Raw genomic sequence first — 13,728 nt, 5'->3', positions numbered from 1 at the left:
TCGTAGCTGTGTCTTCAATGATTTCATATTGCCGCTCGGAAGATTTCTTGTTTCGAGTTCGTCTTGCATTTGTTTTACAGACATATTTTCCAGTATCACTTGTATTTTGTTCTGATTTCCACTTACACTCGTATTCACTACCGAAATTATTCTTCAGTCCTATCACACAGTCGCCATTGTTGTAATTACAAAGATGCATACACGCGATGCTGTCAGTTGTGTACACTTTTTTATTTACAAATTATATACACACACATCAATAAAACACCATTTTGAACAAAAAACATCAAATAAGAAGAAGAAGAAGAAGAAGAAGAAGAAGAAGAAGAAGAAGAAGAAGAAGAAGAAGAAGAAGAAGAAGATTGCAACATTAGCATGTCAATCAACTACCATCATCTTCATCATCATCATCATCATCATCATCATTTCCCTTTCTCCAGCTGTAGCCGGGTAGGGGCAAATATGGTTCCTCTCCACTTTCTTCGGTCTTTCCACCACTCCTCCTCCAACACTGTGTCCCAGTCCAGGTTTCTTTCTATAATGCTGCGTTGAATGGTATCCTTCCATCTCAATCGTGGTCGTCCACGGCCTCTCCTTCCTTGGATTTGCATTTCCATCACCTTTTTTGGCATTCTTTCGTTGCTCATTCGCTTTATGTGCCCAAACCATCTTAGTCGGCTCTTCTCTATTCTATCATTCATTTTTTCCACTCCAATTTCTTCCTGGATTTTCTCATTCCTTATTTTGTCTCTTCTACTCTTCTGTATCATACTCCTCAAGAACATTTTGGCTGCCTGTGTTCGACTCTCATCCTTCTTTGTCATTGTCCAAGTTTCTGCTCCGTAAGTTGTTATGGGTACATAATACATCTTGTACATAGTATCCTTTGCTTCCATTGCCACATCTTTGTCCCATAACATGTTTCTTACATTATGATAGAAACAACTTCCAGTTTGAATCCTTTTACTAATCTCAGCATCCAGTCGAGCATTCTCCATTAATTCACTCCCCAGGTATTTAAACGTTTCCACTACTTCCAGGGGCTTGTCTGCAAGTCTAATCTGACCTTACCCTTCTTTCTCCCCTCTAGTCATAACAAGAGTTTTACTCTTTTCTACACTTATTTTCAGTCCACATTCTTCGATCTTCCCATTCACCACATTCAACTGTTCTTGAACCTTCCTGTCATCTTCTCCCCAAATGACAATATCATCTACAAATAACATCATGTTCATTTCTCTTCCTCCATATGCTGCTTTTGCTGTTCTCATGATGTCATCCATTACTGTTGTAAACAGGATTGGTGATAGAACACTTCCCTGTCTCAGCCCACTAGTCATTTTGAACCAACTTGTCCTGCCAAATTGTGTTTGCACGCAACTACAACATTCCTTATACAATGCCATGATCATTTTTATTAATTCCTGTCCAATTCCTTTTTGCACCAGACTGTCTCAAACTTTCGTCCTGGGGACACTGTCATATGCCTTTTCAATGTCAATGAATGTCATCACCATATCATTCCCGCACTCCCAGTGCTTTTCCATTAGTTGTCTCATAATGAAAATGGGCTCTATTGTTGACCTTCCACTTCTGAAACCAAACTGATTTTCCTGTATCTGATTCTCAATCCTCAACCTTATTCTACTTTCCAGTATCCTTTCCATTATCTTAGCAACATGGGATATTAGAGTAATTCCCCTGTAGTTCTTCAAAACTTTCTTATCACCTTTCTTGAAAATTGGGATGATTATTCCTTTTTTCCAATCCGCAGGGACCTCCTTATTCTCCCAGACATTCCTGAGAACCCAATATGTCCACTGCAGGCCTACAGCTCCAGCTGCCTTTATCATCTCCACTGAAATTTCATCTATTCCAGCAGTTTTTCCATTCTTCATCTTTCTTACTGCCATTTCAATTTCATTCATTGTAATTTCTTTATCCGTTTCTTCATCAACTAATTGCCTTTCCTGGTCGTCCATTGAATAACTGTCATCCGTTCTTATGTTCAGCAGCTTCTGAAAATACTCTCTCCATCTATTTCTTATTTCTCCTGGCTTTGTTAAAATTATGCCACCTTCATCCTTCACAAATCTGTTTACTTGATCTCTCTTTTTGTTTCTTAAGATACCATACAGTAATTTCTTGCTGCCCTGCATATCATCTCTCAATTTCTGTGTGAATAAGGCCCAGCTTTTCCTCTTTTCTTCCTCCACTACTTTCTTGGCCAAATTCTTTGCCTCCACATATTTTCTTCTACTTCAGTCTGAGATGTTTTCCATGCTTTCCATGCCATTTTCTTTTCCTTCACTTTAATCTTTACCCTATCATTCCACCAGTGTGTTTCTTTGTCTTTCACATTTCCTGATGTTCTACCACACACCTTTTCTGCACATCCAACCAGTGCTTCCTTAAATCTTTTCCATTCCTCTTCAACATTCCCCACCTCTGTCCTGGGTACCAAGGGTATTATTTCCCTTTGAAATTCTTCTTGTATGCTTTTCTCCTTCAACTTCCATACTTTAATTCTTTTCTCTCTTCTTAATTGGGGTTTTTCAATCTTTCCAACTTCCAATTTTCCTATCACAACTCTATGATCTCCACCAAAGGCTTCTTCAGGCATGGCTGTTACATCTACAAGGTTCTTCCGGTGTTCTTTCTCTATTATTATATAATCAATCATGGTCTTTGTTCGTCTGTCTCCCCAACCATACCTTGTAATCTTCTGACTGTTCTTCTTCCTAAACCAGGTGTTTCCAACAATCATTTGATTCCTCATGCAAAAATCCACCAACAACTCGCCTTCTGGATTTACATTTCCATATCCAAAGGGCCCTACAACATCTTCCTTTCCTTGTCTTTCCATTCCAACTTGTGCATTTAGATCTCCCATCAGTAATACTTCCTTATCTTCTATCTGTCTCTCCACTTCCTCTAAGAAGTCCTCTAGATGTTCATCTATGCAACCAGTTTGTGGGGCATACAACTGAAATAGATCTTTCACGCCATTTTCAAACTGGATTCTCATCATCATCATCATCATCCTATCGCTGACGTACTTTGTGTATTCCACATATTCTTGGATTTCTCTTCTAAGTATGATGGCCACTCCATTTCTTGCTTCAGGTCCTCCGCTATAATACAGCCTGTATCCTTCTCTCAGAGGGATTTCCCCTGTACCCCTCTTCTTGGTCTCACACAGGCCAAGTATGGCTATATCTTTTTCTATCATGAAGTCAACCAGTTCTTCTGTCTTTCCCGTCAGTGACAGTACATTTACTGTAGCAATTTTGATGTAGTTTGGTGCTGGTTGCCCATTTTTCACCGTTCCCCCAGCACCTGAAGAGCTGCGTGTCGCTTTTAGCAGGGGACGCCCTAATCTTTTCCGAGGCACCATATCTGCTTTGTCCATATAGGCTATTGTTACGATGGGCTCGCCACACCCAAAGGCATTTTATACCTACTGCCAGGTTCAAAATTAGGCCGCCCCTAACATGGAGACAGACATCTTTTGTAGCCGCTCCTCTGGAGTACAGACTCTACGGGTATGCCCCTTCCGCCATCTCCGCCGTACCGAAGTCCACCTTCTCCGCCGTAGATGCCGTTGAGGTCTTCACTCGTAACCTTGAGCTGGGACCCATACCAGATGTTACACACCGGGTCAGTGTGGTCTGAGACTCACATAGGCAGGGGCGCCAGTCCCTGGGTAGGGCTGCCTCCGAAGAGGGTCCCTACCTGCTACCTGCTCAATCAACTGCCATCACAACAAAATCACAACATGAGTTCACATACTTGGCTAACGACTTCTACTGCAAGTCTCGCTAACAACTCAACTTCAACTCCCAAGACTGCCTGTTTATATACATTGCCTTACCAGGCTTCTAGAAGAGTACGACACATGTTTTCTTGTAGTTACTTGAGTCTACTATAGCCTATGTACAAAATGATTGGAATTTTCTATACAACTCTAGTGATAAGAGGTGTTGTTCTGGACTATTACCCTGTGTTGCACAACTTTACATTGGATTTATACTGTACATCATATTTACAGGTAATAATAAATTATATATTATTAATGACGTGTTCTTACATTAAATGAACTCTTATTAATATACGTACAGCAGACGTGTTGTGACATAACCTCACATGTTTTGTTACAAAAGACAAATCGTACAACACACAAATAATAAATTATACAACCACGATTTATACCAAATAAAGTCTGTACATAACTACGTAAATAATAATAATAATAATAATAATAATAATAATAATAATAATAATAATAATAATGACAACAACAACAGACATAAGCAACTTCATAGTCACACCTCACACGTAGTAATAATAATAATAATAATAATAATACAATGACATAAAGGACAGTTGTTTAGCTTTTGCAGACGACCTAGCGGTACTAACAGACAGTGATATTTCAGCGATCAAACAGATTGACGTCCTCAAGGAATGTGCTGAGAAAACTGGACTACAAATCTCATTCGAGAAGACCAAGTTTATTTGCACTAAATTTGACATTCAGGAATTACAAACAAAATACGGGCAGATCAAACAAGTTCCATACCTTAAATATCTCGGTGAGATCCTACAACCTACAAAGGAAGCACAGAAAGTTTGATTACAAAAACTCAAAAGAGCATATTGGAGAACCCGTGACATCTACAACAAGAAATGCATGTCCATACATACAAAAATCAAACATTATAATATGGTGATTAAACTTGAAGTGCTGTATGCAAAGTGAAATCTTGGTACTTAATGATAAAGGTGATCTGGAAAACATCTTGAAGGAGGAAAGGAAGATGTTGAGGAAAATTCTGGGCCCAGAGAAAAAAGAAGAAAGGTATAGACTCAAATTGCGCAAAACTACGGAAAGACTGTCCAACCTTGCCGCAGGCATCAGGAAACGAAGACTGATAGTCTATGGACACGTTCACAGACTATCGTCTTCAAGGCTAACCCACAAGATTTTTACATATACTGAAAAACTAAAGCACGTACCATGGATTCAATATGTTAAAAATGATTGGGAAAAGGCCCAGATAGAACCATCAGAAATACTGGACAGAAACATTTACCGTCACAAGATAAATAGTTGGGTAGTAAAGCTAGAGAATGAAGTCCCTAAAAGATCGGGTTCTAAGTGGTCAGAAGAAAGGAAACAGGCACACAGTGAAAGAATGAAAGCAATATGGTCTGTTAGAAAGGCGAATCATAAATGTAATGCGTGATCCAACGGTCCATCGGTAAATAATAATAATAATAAAACTACTACTACTACTCCTCAATATTTCACTATTTACCCATGGGTTTGATATTCGATATGTATTTCCAAGTTATACTAGTCCATTACACTTGCATCAGCCTTGACAGTTGTTTATGGTAAAAGCAGACACATGCTGTATCAACTTTATGAAGAAGAACAACATGAGACCTATGAAGGGTAATCAGTTTATAGAGGTCATTCAGATGCCACACCACAACAGTATTTGATAATTATAAGTCAGCTTGACATTAATACCATACATGAACTCTCATACAGTATTTAATGGGCAAGATTGGACATAATATGAATGTTATTCATGTTTGAACTTTTAATATGTTTTAAATTGTATTGTTTTTAACCAGTTTTATGTTAGGGCATAATTTTTTAAAAGGTCCAATACATTCATGTGATTTTAAGCTGAAACAGAGAATATTAATAGATTCTCAAAACATGTACTTATATATTTATGTGTTTGATGTAGTAGCAAATATACTAGGTTTTGAATTGTATTGACAAAGTGGATCTTAAAATAATTAATAACAGTGATTTAAGTCAGTCACTCATTGGTGGCCATTATGATCAAAATTATAGATACTTGTGTTACCTTTGATAACAGAAATGGATGGTTTGTTAACGTGACATATCATGTAATTTTTGCCTTGATTTATGCATAATATTTTAATTTTCACAGTATTGAAGGTGGAGAGCTCTTTCACTACGTTTCTGCCAAAGAGCGTTTGGATGAAGCTGAAGCTGCCCATTTTATTCGTCAAATCCTAGAAGCACTGCAACATATGCATAACAATAATGTAGCTCATCTTGATCTCAAGGTGAGTAAAGTTAGATACTCATACATTGTAGTAACAGAATGTAGCAAATAAGTAGTGAGTATACGGTACCTTTACTGATGAGACCTAGCGTTTACAGCGCACTATGTATTTTGGTACAGGCTACAGCAAATTTGTTGCTTTATTACTATCTTCAGGTCTCATCTTTTGTTTTGGCAGTATGAAAGTGACTGAGGTATGAGTGATGCTAGCAACACCATTCCTTCCATTACCAGTCCCTGTGATGGATAGTGTGAAAATGTCACTCTAGGGTTGGTTGGTATGTGTATTTCAGTGGGCTTGATAGACTGATATATAATAACATGACTCAGTCAGGAAGGCAATGGAAAACTACTTCTCTCATTTCCCTAGTTCTGGTATGCCTCCTCAGTGAGCCTGTGCCATTTACAAATGCTGATGGCAGAGCTGTTGGGGCTCCAGCCAGCGTTTGGTCTAAATACTCAACATACATACAAATTTTTATATAGAAAGATGAGAAATTTGGTGTGAACATAATACACTCACTGAAAAAAAAAAAAAAAAAAAAAAAAAAAAAAAAAAAAAAAAAAAAAAATCACGCACCAAGAAGGAATTGTTGATTTGCTGGAAACCTCGGCGCACAGTTACAACTCGGGCAGATAGTCACTTTATTAGCATAGTAACGTGATTAGTAGAATGGTCTTGCCATCAGAGGGCTCGCACAGACTACTTGAACCGTTGTTCCTGGTTGTGTAAACCTCGTTGACCTTTTGACATACCTGTATGTTGCAGTTGAGGAGAATTTAACCAGGTAACAGAGTTTGAGCGGGGATGTGTTATTGAAATGCTCGAGGCTTATCGCATACCTTCAAGGTATCTACACGTGATGGTGTTACATGACACAAGACATACAATAAACAAACATTCACATCAAAATACAAGAAATGGAAGTGCACTTACCTTAAATCAGCCTCAATAAAAATGTTGTGAGGTAAAACAAGACAACAAATCAGGCTCAAGGTGGTCAGGTGAATCAAGTAATTAAAATTCGGAACCTGAATCACTGACTGAAATAATAATAATAATAATAATAATAATAATAATAATTGCTTGACGTTCCACTAACTACTTTTATGTTTTTCGGAGATGCCGAGGCGCCGGAATTTAGTCCCGCAGGAGATCTTTTACGTGCCAGTAAATCTACCAACACGAGGCTGACGTATTTGAGCACCTTCAAATACCACCGGACTGAGCCAGGATCGAACCTGCCAAGTTGGGGTCAGAAGGCCAGAGCCTCAACCATCTGAGCCACTCAGCTCGGCTCACTGACCGAAATGAGAACACTAGTTAAAGAGAAAATTAATTCTCTTCTTTCTCATGAAATCCGTTATAGGCTCTATTTCTTGATATACTGCTTGGGATGATGCGCCATTCTCCTTCTTTTTGGTACTTCTTATTAATGCATATTCTTACTATTCTTCTTTCTATTTTTAAAATTTTGTCTATCTTATTCTTTTGCTTTAGTTTAAATAATGTTTCACTTTCATAAGTTATTTCAGGTTGGACTACAGTCTAATAATGTTTCAATTTTGTATTTATTTACAAATATTTCTTGTATGTATTTGTGGTTACTTTTTGGGCTCTGGATAATTTCTGTCCAAGAAATTTTTTCATTTAAATTGTATGTTATAGTATTTTCTCCAAGGTATATAAACTGCTTTACAATTTCTATTTCTTTCCCACATATCAGAACACTGCTTATTAAAAGGGGATATATTGCCATTATTTTAGGTTTTTTGTTTTTGTTTTTTTGCTAGTTGCTTTACGTCGCACTGACACAGATAGGTCTTATGGCGACGATGGGACAGGAAGGGGATAGGAGTGGGAAGGAAGCGGCTGTGGCCTAGATGAAAGTACAGCCCCAACATTTGCTTGATGTGAAAATGGGAAACCACGGAAAACCATCTTCAAGGCTGCCGACAGTGGGGTTCGAACCCACTATCTCCCATATACTGGACACTGGCCGCACTTAAGCGACTGCAGCTATCGAGCTTGGTTTATTTGAGTTTTTTCAAATGAAATTGATAAAATCTATCCACAATATTGGAGCGACTGGGGTTTATTACAAGCATACATGAAGACATCCTTTAGTCAAATAGAACATTCTCAAGAACCTACACCACTGTTAAGAGCTCAAAATCAATCAACATGAACATAGGTGCACAAGACCCTAAGGAGGAAGTCTGAACAAACAGATAATGTTGTCAATCTTATGTTAATTTTAAGGACACTTCCTCTAAAGCATTACTTTGTCAATTTGTATGTTTTTCACCTAAACAGTGTTATGTGGCTGAAGATGTTGATAATATATGAAACATGTACCACTTTTAACCATTAAATTGCCTTAAGCAATCATTGTATCGACTAGGGGGAAAATAAATAAATACTTAATTGTGAACCGATCCACCGACGCAAACACCATATTAGACAAACCCAACAGATTGGACCCCCAGATAAAATTCACTAAAGAGATCAAAAACAGCGGTACCTTAAATTACTTGGGCCTAACAATAACCAGGCATGAAAACCATTTATCTTACAAAATCTACAGAAAACCCACACATACCCCAAAAAACATAAAAATCGATTCCATCCACCCCAACACACAAAAATAGCAGCTTACTACAGTATGGTATACAGAGCCTTCAAAATACAGATGACAGCAGAAGATGTAAATAATGAACTAACTATTTACGATATAACCAAATACAATGGATACGCTAAAGAAATGGTCAATAAAGTCATTCACAAGATTAAATTCCAACCCAAGAAAGATTACTCCCTATTTACCTTTAACAATACACACTTATACCCCATAACTAATGTTTTAAAAAAGTACAACCTGAAAATAGCATTTGAAACCATGCAGAACAGCACCAATATTATACATAACGCCAAGACGGTCAACAACAACAATAAATACAACCAATCAGGAGTTTGGCGTATTAAATGCAACAACTGCAAAACAAGTTATATAGGATGTGCCACTACATCAACTTTGTGATTGGGGGTGTGAATGGGGTTAGAAATTAACCTCCTATCCTTTATTCCCGATGAATCGGAAACTTCAATTCACTACACTGGCGGCGGAAAGAACTGTCTGACTTGGAAGCAAATTCTTCCTCAAAGCCAGAGGAGAAACCCCCTCTTCACTGCTAATTTGGAATAAAATGTGTGTAGAATTTAATAAAAGTGAAGTACTACTACTGCTACTGCTACTGCTGCTGCTACTACTACTACTGCTACTACTACTACTACTACTACTGCTACTACCTGAGCCTTTGCCTTAAATGTGCACACTGCTCATTCAAAACAGCGCTTCAGAGTAGGGATCGAATAGCTGGAATACTATGATGAACCAGTATGTTACGTGCCAGCAGTACCAGAAAATTATGAACCAGAGCAATGGCATGCTAAAGAAGAAAGTTGTCTAACTTCCCAGCTATTTCCTGCCAGTATTCAGTCAGGCTGTTATACTCGGTACACAACAGTAATCCCATCTATTGGAGTTCAGTGGCAGCATAAGGGACAAAGAACATTACAACAAACAATGGTCAATATAATGTTATTGTTGATCAATTTTAAGAGCTTTTGATATTGTAGGCCTTCACAGTTAGTTTTCTTACGACTCTGAAATACCACTCTTATCATAGTTGGTACGGTAAAACTGAAAAAACAGCATAATCAGAAATTTTATTCTCTCTAACTTTTGTTATGCAGTACTTTTCGTTAGGACCAATAACATAGGTACTTAAAAATTAAATATTGGATGCCTTTCCCTAAACTACAATTTCATCCAGGGTGAATAAAATTGTTTATAGCTTAGACTTGTACTGTAGTTTCTTATTCCCTGAATCTATATACTGATTTTCATTAAATTCCTTTCACCCATTTTCTCGTGACTCGGCGTTGATATGGACTTGGCAACAAAAATACAAATTCACAAATATCTCTGTTACCATAGCCGATACGGTAAAAATATATACAACATAAATGAACAGAAATTCAATTTTATATAACTTGAGTTATAACGTGTACACTCCCTAACCTCGAATTCTGTATACAATGTAGAATTCCGTAGCGAAGCACGGGTACATCAGCTAGTTACAATATAAATAACATTACGGAGAAAACCAATATCATCTTCGACAAAGTTATTCCTGCCCTAAAAAATTATTACCTCAAAATAGTAAATAAACAGAACATAGTACGCTCCAATAAACCAACAAACGACAAGCCCGGCTCCACCCGTACCCCCCCATGATAGCCACTCCTCCCGACCCCTCCATCCATACGCCTCACTACAGTGAACATAAGTCCAAGGCGAATACGTAGCAGTACGCAACAAGCTCCCAAACATAACATCACCCAACCACAACAACAACAACAACAACAACAACAACAGCAGTAAGTACAAATTCACTCTTGCACACAACTTTAGGCATTCCTTCAAACTTATAACACTTTACTAATATCAGTTTATCTTTCACAGATAATTACAGCACCAGTACACAAATATAGACAAGGAAGAAGTTACCACCAAAAATCTATATTCAACCATATCCATAAAAAAACAAAACTTCAACATCTGCTTCTAACTTTTGAAAATAAGTTTACAGCGGAGCCACATATTGTCTCTATCCTCAATATTGGACCATTTAATGACTTGGGTTTATTACAAGCATAGCTGAAGGCATCTTTTAGTCAAATAGAACATTCTCAAGAACGTACACCACTGTTACGAGCTCAAAATCAATCAACATAAACGTAGGTGCATAAGACCCTAAGGAGGAAGTCTGAAGGAGGAATACGCAAGATATGAACTTTTAAATTCACCAAGTGTTTTATGTACATGTTTTCAGTGTTTTTAATGTGTTTAATGTGCATGTTTAATTATTTTTAAGCTTAGGTTAAGTTTTTTTTACTACCATATTTTAATCTCAAAAACAACTTTAATCTCACGGAATCACAAATGAAATGACGATAACATCCAACTCATTAGACATCCGAATGTGCTAATGGATGACGATATGTTTTTAGATAAGTAACACAAACCAGTGCCTAATAGATGTAATATGATTTGTCAGCTGATGATTACCAGATAGAGTCGAAACCGGTACTGATGTAAGTCTACATTTACAATAAACAGTATTGACAGGTGGAATTTCTTTCTTATCCATATACGTGTAATCAATCAATACGGACATGAAACTCGTAAATAAATATAACAGTGTGGGTTGGTTACCACAGAGCTCTTAGCTGAGTCCTGGCATTGCTTCCACTTCCTTGTGGCCAGCTCCTAACTTTCATCTATCCTATCCTGTCCTACTTCCGTTGGTCAATTCAAATTCTTTGCTGACCCTGACAGTATTACGTATGGAGGCCTAGGGAGTCATTCATTTTCATGCCGTTCGTGGCCCATGTTCTTTCTTAGGCTGATACCTTCATTTTTCGAAGTGTCGGACTCCTTCCATTTTTTCTTTCTGATAATGTTATATATAGGATGGTTGCCTAGTTGTTCTTCCTCTTAAAACCACCACCACCACCGCCGCCGCCGCCGCAAATACACCACGGCAAATACAATTGGCAGGTCATATGAATTCTTCCAGGAAGGACATTCCAGGGATCATTAATGAACAAGGGGAGTGTATATGCGATGATTTACAGAAAAGTATTTAATCAGCAGTGTGTAAAGATTGCTTCTTCCTGTACCTTTGAACTGTCAGTCAGCCTAGAATCTGTTGATCACGTGTGTTTCTTTTCAGCAAACTTTTAATAAATCTTTAATCCAATGTCCATTTATTTTCACTTGTGCTCGAGATGTTTAATGTGTATATCCCCTTTTTAACATGTCACTGCCACGTGATTAATTTTTTTATTTGAAGATGGTTACAAGAAGGCCAAAACATGTTCTAATTTAGGCATGACTATTTAATTGTTGAATAGTAGACATTAGGTAGTGAATACAGTAGGTAGAACCTTCATAATAAATTCTTTTTAAGAATTAATTTTTAAATATTTTTAATGTCAGTCTGGATATAAATATGAAATTGTGAAAGTGTGCCTTAGCAAAGGGATATTGTACAACTTTTATCACACTCTTAATTTTTTAAACCTAAACGAAGATCTTATTTTGAATATAATCATTTACTTTTTAAAACAGTTTTGAATGTTTATTAACCTTGAAGCTTGAGGTGGTTTTGGATGATCACAATGCCATTTTGGTTCAAAGACCACTGTGCAGATGCTTTGCACTTTTAACTTTCATTGGAGAGGCAGCAGTATGTTGAGTACTGACACGAGACGAGTAAAATACAAAGATATTCCTCACTATAATTGCATGCACTGACGTGTACAACGATCAGAATAAACTGCTTAAAAGCAATTTCTCACCAAGTCATTTATATTATTTTCTAATATATTTGTATTGTTTTGAGAGTGCTATTTCGCTTATTCTCTACTTCAGATTCTCACTTCTGTAATTTTATAGTACTGAAATGCACAGTATTGGCCTTTATCAGCTTGACCTATGTCTGTTTTCTGCCTTTGGCAGTTTATTAATGCTGTATTGAGATATATATGTTGGTAAGAATAGTGATGATTCTGTTGTTAATTTGCAGCCAGAGAATATACTTCTGCTGAGCCATGATTCCCTGCATATCAAACTCATTGATTTTGGCTTATCTCAGCAACTGTCTCCAGATACCAGATTACGGGCAATGTTCGGAACTCCTGAGTTTGTTGCTCCTGAAATTGTTAATTATGAGCCCCTCTCCTTGGGAACAGATATGTGGGCACTTGGTGTCATTACATACATATTGTAAGTAGGACCTATATGAGTAATTTGATCTGTCACTAGCAATTTAATTTTAATGGAATGGTGTTGATAATAAGTTCAGTGCTAACAGTCACTGTATGGTAGGTTATTTGTGCAGGATGAGTAAATGGAAATACTTGCAACTTGGGCATGGTGTTAATGATAATTTAGTTGGATTTGTTCATGTAGGGCCTACCTTTTGAGATGTTTGATTTAGTTTGTAAATTGACAGGTCTGTTCAATTAAAAAAATATATATATATATATATTTGTACATTGAAATTTGTACATTATATTATTGACAGTAAATAAAATGAGTTTTTCAGAAATTATATCAGTAATAGTTGGAAGAAATTGGTTTTGGTATTGGAGTTTGGTTATCGAAACAATTTGAAGACTAGGATGATTCAGAAAATGAATAGCCAAATAACAATTCTTGATGCTTGGAAAAAATTTGCCCGAATGTTTTGCTGTGAGAGCTTGCTAGAATGCTCAAAAAGAGTTTTACATATTAAAATTTCACATGGTATATGTACAATAATTCAAACCTGTTTACAGTTTGCACTATAGGCAAATGTCTGAGATGCGTAGTGTTGGTAACCCAGATTAGGTTCAATGTTTGGTAGATTGTATTTGTCATGTTGGTGAGTTCAATATCACTTGTAAGGTCGATGGTGTAAGACTGAGGAAAACTTAGCAAGAGTACCTATTTCTGCTACCGACTGCATTCACATTGTGACATTGCAGCAAGAAGGATGGTGA

General features: G+C 37.1%; 1 protein-coding gene across 1 annotated transcript in view; it reads left to right on the top strand.

Annotated features, from left to right (window-relative positions):
• Nucleotides 1-13,728, top strand: part of LOC136859016 (death-associated protein kinase 1) — a 1,193,585-nt gene that overhangs the window by 131,118 nt on the left and 1,048,739 nt on the right. Inside the window, exons 4-5 of the mRNA XM_068225494.1 lie at nucleotides 5,976-6,114; nucleotides 12,771-12,970. Coding sequence (XP_068081595.1) covers nucleotides 5,976-6,114; nucleotides 12,771-12,970 — 339 coding nt within the window. The remainder of the gene's footprint in view (nucleotides 1-5,975; nucleotides 6,115-12,770; nucleotides 12,971-13,728) is intronic.

The sequence above is a fragment of the Anabrus simplex genome, chromosome 1 (assembly GCF_040414725.1).
Source record: "Anabrus simplex isolate iqAnaSimp1 chromosome 1, ASM4041472v1, whole genome shotgun sequence".
In the NCBI taxonomy this organism is placed as follows: Eukaryota; Metazoa; Arthropoda; class Insecta; order Orthoptera; family Tettigoniidae; genus Anabrus; species Anabrus simplex.
This window is presented reverse-complemented; position numbering and strand designations above follow the sequence as displayed.